Source organism: Netta rufina (assembly GCF_964035555.1).
Source record: "Netta rufina genome assembly, chromosome: 18".
Classification (NCBI taxonomy): Eukaryota; Metazoa; Chordata; class Aves; order Anseriformes; family Anatidae; genus Netta; species Netta rufina.
This window is the reverse complement of record NC_140142.1, coordinates 10,773,842-10,779,841: the sequence shown is the minus strand read 5'-3', so window position 1 is coordinate 10,779,841 and position 6,000 is coordinate 10,773,842. Positions and strand designations below refer to the sequence as shown.

General features: G+C 61.8%; 1 protein-coding gene across 1 annotated transcript in view; it reads left to right on the top strand.

The window, feature by feature from the left end:
- Positions 1-608: 608 nt before the first annotated feature.
- LOC311216457 (antigen WC1.1-like) overlaps positions 609-6,000 on the top strand; it is a gene marked incomplete at both ends in the record, with an annotated part of 568,360 nt that continues 562,968 nt past the window's right edge. The window contains 3 exons of the mRNA XM_084297994.1: positions 609-612; positions 872-927; positions 3,741-4,003. Coding sequence (XP_084154120.1) covers positions 609-612; positions 872-927; positions 3,741-4,003 — 323 coding nt within the window. The remainder of the gene's footprint in view (positions 613-871; positions 928-3,740; positions 4,004-6,000) is intronic.

Sequence of the window (6,000 nt, the reverse complement as noted above, 5' to 3'; positions counted from 1 at the left end):
GCACCACTGATATGAGAGGCAGAAGGTCCTCAGTCTCTCAGCTCTGTTCTTTAATCTGTGCCTGTCTGGGTGGGAGGGGTAATCCATTTTCATATCTCCCATGTTTTTGGCAGCCCAAGCCTGACTTCATTTCTAGACACCTTGTCCTTGGGTACCCTTTTGTGACCCCTTGTTCCCCAGCACTGTGCCTCTGGATCTGGAGGAGTCTCAGACAGTGAGAGCAGCCCTCAGTGAGCTCCAGGGCACAGCCAATGTCTGGGATGCCCCAGGGGGGTTGTGTGCTGTTCCCTGCCCCTGGGATCTGGGGAAGCACTGACTCCAGGAGGGCAGGTTGTGTCCCATTAACAGAAGGGGACTGGCGCATCTGCACCGAGAGGTGCTCTTCTTGGGGGCCCTGGTCAAGCACAGGGGCCAGTCTGACAGCAGGGATTGGGAAGGAATGTGGGCTGTCGATATTTTTGTGGTCAACCCAGACAGTGGGTTTGGGAGGTGCCTGTGGCAGACAATGGGCAATGGAAGCTGCTCAGGGGCATGGGTCTGTTTGGGGGACACTGGGATGGGGAGGAGAGGGAGACCTGTGCAGGGCTGGGGGTTGTGTGGGGGTGGGCATGGGTGGGGGCAGGGGTCCGCAGGGGTGGGAGGAGGTGGTGAGGGCTGTGGGGCAGCAAATGGCCCAGGAGGGCTAGAGCTGGGTACCCCCAGCCCAGCATAGCCCATGGGGAGAGGAGGAACCCCCCACTGCCCCTGAGACAGCCTATGGGGACAGGGATCCCACCCTGGGACCTGTGACTCTGCCTGGGGAGGGGTTCCTCACGGACATGCAATGTGGGGCTCAAAACTCTCCTGACCCTTCCTGTGTTGGTGTTTGAAGGGGCTGCGGAGGTGAGGCTGGTGGATGGCGGCAGTCGCTGTGCTGGGAGAGTGGAGGTGAAACTTCATGACGAGTGGGGGACCGTGTGTAGCAATTCGTGGGACAAGGATGATGCTGCAGTGGTTTGCAGGCAGCTGGGCTGCGGGGTTGCTCTTGGAGCTCCCCATAATGGACACTTTGGGGCAGGATTTGGCCGCATTTGGCTGGCAAGAGTTTTCTGTTCTGGCAACGAGTCTGCCCTATCTGACTGCACTGCTATAGGATACGGTGAAACCTACTGTTCTCACAGTTTGGATGCTGGAGCGATATGTTCAGGTAAGAGTTAAGCCTATTCACCACATTTTGGGACTGGGACAGGGGAAATCAGTAACAGCTCAAGGGGCAGGTCACTGCTGAGCTTAGTCTGTCACTGCAGTTGTCCCATGTCCCTGGGAAAAGCCCAGTGGGAGCAAAGCCCAGGTGATCAAACCCATCCTTCCCCTTGAGCTGGAGCAGCCAACCCTGGATGTGTTCCTGGTGCCGTGAGAGGAAAGATACTACACTTCCCCACTGTGCTGCCTGGTTCCCATCTTTCTCCTCCATTCACCCAGGCCCTGTCTGGCAGGCTGGTCCCTATGCCAGGGGAATCTAGAGCAGCTCCCCCAGCCACCAGCAGCCTCAGGGAAGGGCGTGCAATGGCCCAGGACTTTTGGGTTGTACCCCCAGCAGACAAGAGAATGTCGGCCAAAGCAGAAAGGCTGCTCAGAGGGCAGGAGCACTGGGCTTGGGCAGAGGAGCAGAGTGGCAAGTGACACCTTGTTCCTGTCCCGGGGTCACCCCATGAAAGCCATACCCTGGAGACACGGCCCCTCCAGGAAGTGCTGAACCACTGCTGAGCCTCTCCTGCCTGCCCTGTGCCCCAGGGGCTGTGCCAGCACCTCCTGGCTCTCCTTGGTGCCTGCCCTCATACAGGGAGCTTGTGTCAACCCAGGGCTGCTCTCTGCCTGCTCTCCTGCTCTCTTCCCAGCTGGTGGCTGAGGACTGACATTCCTGGCACCACACTGAGGACCCCCTTTGTCTGCTCCCCAGATGTGCCCGATTTAACAGCAGCTCCCCAAGAGCACCAGCAGCCACTGGGAACAGGGGCCTTTTCTGATAGCTCCAAGGATTTCTTTTAACTGGCCTTAGCCTGGCAGGGCAGAGCAGACTGCAGCAGCCCCCAGTGCCTGAGCACATTTCCCTGGGCCCACATGCTGCGCATGTTTCAGTGCAGGCAGCCCAGGGGCTGGGCTGGATTCTGAGGAGCAGCAGAGGGGCCCTAACCCCTTTGTGCCATCAGCACATACTGAGAGCTTCTGGGCTGGCCGTGGGGCTCTGCATGTGGCCACCTCAGGGATGAGGTGGGAGGTGGGCATGGAAGTGCCAGAGGGCTCTGGGAACTCACAGGTCTCCTTGGTTGCTCCAGGATTTGTGCGGCTGGTCGGAGGGGACAGCCCCTGCTCAGGAAGTGTGGAGGTCTACGACAGGGACCAGTGGAAAGCTGTCTGTCACTCCCACTTTGGTGCCAAAGCTGCCGAGGTGGTGTGCAGGGAGCTGCAGTGTGGCACAGCCCTGTCTGTCCATGGGGCAGCTCAGCTGGGAGAAGGGGCCGGTCCTGTCTGGGACAGAGAGCTGCAGTGTGTGGGGAATGAATCCATCCTCTCCTTCTGTCCCATGGAGACTCCCAAGGAAAAGGCCTGCACCCAAAGCAATGGCACTCATGTCACCTGCACACGTAAGGACTTGGGGTGGAATGATGGCCACTGGGGTTGTGGTGGGGGAAGGAGAGCAGGGTGGGCACTGGGCTGTGCTGGGTGGGGGACAGGTGGGGTGAGGTGGTGGTCTGCAGCCCTAAAATTAGAGTGCTGCAGGAGGAGAAAGGCACGCTGTCCCTTCGGCCTCTCCTGCAGATCCTGTGGGAACAAGAGCACAAATGTGGCCTCTCTCACCCTCCTTTGTCCCCAGAGTACACAGGGTTCAGGCTGGTGAACGGCAGCACAGCGTGTGAGGGCAGGGTGGAGATGGAGGTGCTGGGGACATGGGGGACCCTGTGTGCCTCCCGCTGGGACCTCTCGGACGCCCACGTTCTCTGTCGGCACCTCAGCTGTGGCTTTGCTGAGTCCATTCCTGGAGGAGGGCATTTTGGGAGAGGAACCGGCCCCGTCTGGAGAGACTCGTTCCACTGTGACGGGACTGAAGCCCACCTGGGGCAGTGCGCGGTGACTGCCCTGGGGGCCTCGCCGTGCTCCCAGGAGAACGCTGCTGCTGTCATTTGCTCAGGTGAGTGCTGGGCAGTGCTGCAGAGTCCATTTGCCCCTGGTATGTGACACGGCCACACAAAGTTTTGGACCCCATGGCAGCACCAGGCTGAATTTCTGCTCTCATCAGGCCCGGCTCGCAACATGTCTGTACGGTTGGTGGGTGGAGAGAGCTGGTGCGACGGGCGCGTGGAGGTCTTCCAGCACGGGACGTGGGGCAGAGTCCTGGATGAGCAGTGGGACATGCAGGAGGCCAGCGTGGTGTGCCGGCAGCTGCAGTGCGGAGAGGCAGAGGCAGCCTACACCCCCCTGAGGGCCGAGCGAGGACAAGGACCTGTGGGGCTGCGTGGGGTGCGGTGTGCAGGGCACGAGGCTGACCTGAGCCTCTGCAACACCTCCCTGCCTCAGAGCATGCCAACAGCAGGGATCATGGAGGACGTGGGGGTCGTGTGCCAGGGTGAGTGGTGCTGCACATCCCACAGGTTTGTGGCTGGGAGGGCAGCCAGCCACTGACAGCCGGGGTTCTCCCTGCTGCAGGGAGCCGGCGGGTCCGGCTGGCGGACGGGGCCGGGCGCTGTGCCGGGAGAGTGGAGATCTACTACCAGGGGCGCTGGGGCACCGTCTGTGATGACGCCTGGGACCTGGCCGACGCCGCCGTCGTTTGCCGCCAGCTGGGCTGCGGAGGGGCCCTGGAGGCAGCCGGCTCTGCTCGGTTTGGGGAGGGCTCCGGGCAGATCTGGCTGGATGGCGTCAACTGCTCTGGGGCCGAAGCTGCTCTCTGGGACTGCCCTGCCAAGGCCTGGGGGCAGCACGACTGCAGGCACAAGGAGGACGCGGGAGTCATCTGCTCAGGTCTGTGCTGGGAGTGGGGAGGGGAGCTGGGGCGTTGGAATATGGGGTGAGGGTAGAGCCAGTTAGGGCCAAGGCCTTCAGTGGCTGACAACCAAGGACGTCCCTGGGGCCTTTCCTCCTTCCAGAGTTCATGGCCCTGAGGCTGGAGAACAACGACGGCTGCTCTGGGCGCCTGCAGGTTTTCTACAACGGGACGTGGGGCAGCGTTTGCTCCAACTCCATCACCACCGAGACGGTGTCACTGGTGTGCAAGGAGCTGGGCTGTGGGAATGAAGGGGAACTGGAAACAGATTCTAGCTATGCTGAGCTGTCTGGCACCGCGTGGCTGGATCGCGTGGAGTGTGGGAAGAGAAACAGCTCCTTCTGGCAGTGTCCCTCTGCTTCTTGGCATCCGCAGTCGTGTACTGACCGCCGAGAAGAGGCCAACATCACCTGCAATGGTAAATCTGAGCCATCAAGGCACCAGGTCCTGTTGCCCACTGGGCATGGTGAAATGCAGAGAAGGAACCCAGAGAGGCTTTGACTTCCTGCTTTAGACCCTGTTGCTGCTGGTGGCACAAAGGTGACTTCAGCTCTCAGAGCCACCCATGTCCACCAGCAGCAAACAGCCGGGCTGCCAGCAGCTCCCTGGGGGATGCAGAGGCAACTGCAGGCAAGGTCTGAGAGGAGACCATGCAGGGCTTTCAGGAGTCCCCCCTCCTGGGACAGCCTCCTGCTGCTCTGTGAACCAGGGACCCTGTGGGGCCGAGCACTTGGTTCCCCCCTGCAGTGCCGTGTGTGTCCCCTGAGTGAACAGGGTTCTGCTGCTGCCCTGACCCAGGCAGCATGGGGACGTGTGAGCAGAGGTCAGCTCTGCTCTCTTCTGCATGACCTCAGAACAACCCTTTTCAGCCCAACTTCTCTTTCCTTTGGGACATGGACAGAAAGGCCGCAGGTGGCTGCATGCCCCAACTCCACCAGCTGCACAGGTAGGGAGCTGCCCCTGCACATGCCCCCCTCACCTGGCAGGGCTCCCCCAGTTGTCCTGGTGCCATGGGACATCGCTGCCTCCCCAGACAGGGAGAAGATCCGTACCGTGGGAGGCAAGGATGGCTGCTCGGGCAGAGTGGAGATCTGGCACCGCGGCACCTGGGGGACACTGTGTGACAATGCCTGGGACATGCGGGATGCCGAGGTGGCGTGCAGGCAGCTGGGCTGTGGCCCCGCGGTCTATGCCCTGGGCCAGGCTGCTGCTGGAGAGGGGACGGGCCCCATGTGGCTGATGGAGTGCAGGGGGACGGAGCTGTCTCTGCAGGACTGCTGGGCCCAGCCAGGGGACAGCGGTGCCTGCCAGCATAAGGCAGATGCGGCTGTGCATTGCTCAGGTGAGCAGTGGGGCTGGGAGACATGGCTGGTGTCTTGGCAAGGAGCTGGCTTGGGTGTCTGCCCTGCTGGATACTTGCACAGCCCCAGAGTTTTCACAGTCAAGGAGGTTCCTGCAGAGTGGGGGGGTGGTGTTGGGTGGGGAGCAGCCTCTGTGGGGCTGGATGTGCCAGCACATCCCCTGGGCTGCCTGCACTGTCCTGTGAGCAGCCCAGAGCAGTGGAGCTGGGCCCTGTCCTTGCCACCCTGCCCAGCCCCAAAGGAGGGACAATTCAGGTGGCACATGCTGGGGTCATTTGCCAGGGAGGCTGCCTGGTGCCACAGCCCCAGCCTCTCAGCCCAGCTCCTCTGCTCCCCTGCAGCTGCACCCAGGACAGCAACACCCCCCTTGCAAGCAGGTAAGCTGTCCTTCCCCAGGGCTGGGGCTGTCCATGTCCACGCTGTGACCCACAGCCAGGGGAAGGGGCTCCTTGCTGGGCTGTGAGACTCCCAGAAAGCCGAAGCAGCTGGGAGAAGTCTGTGATGGACCCAGCAGGGTGGGAGCTGCCCCATCACCCAGCCCTATCCGCCCCCCCAACCCCTGCTGCCTTGTGTGGTCAGGAGTGGCATGTCCTGCCCCCAGCCTCTCCCTTGTCTGAT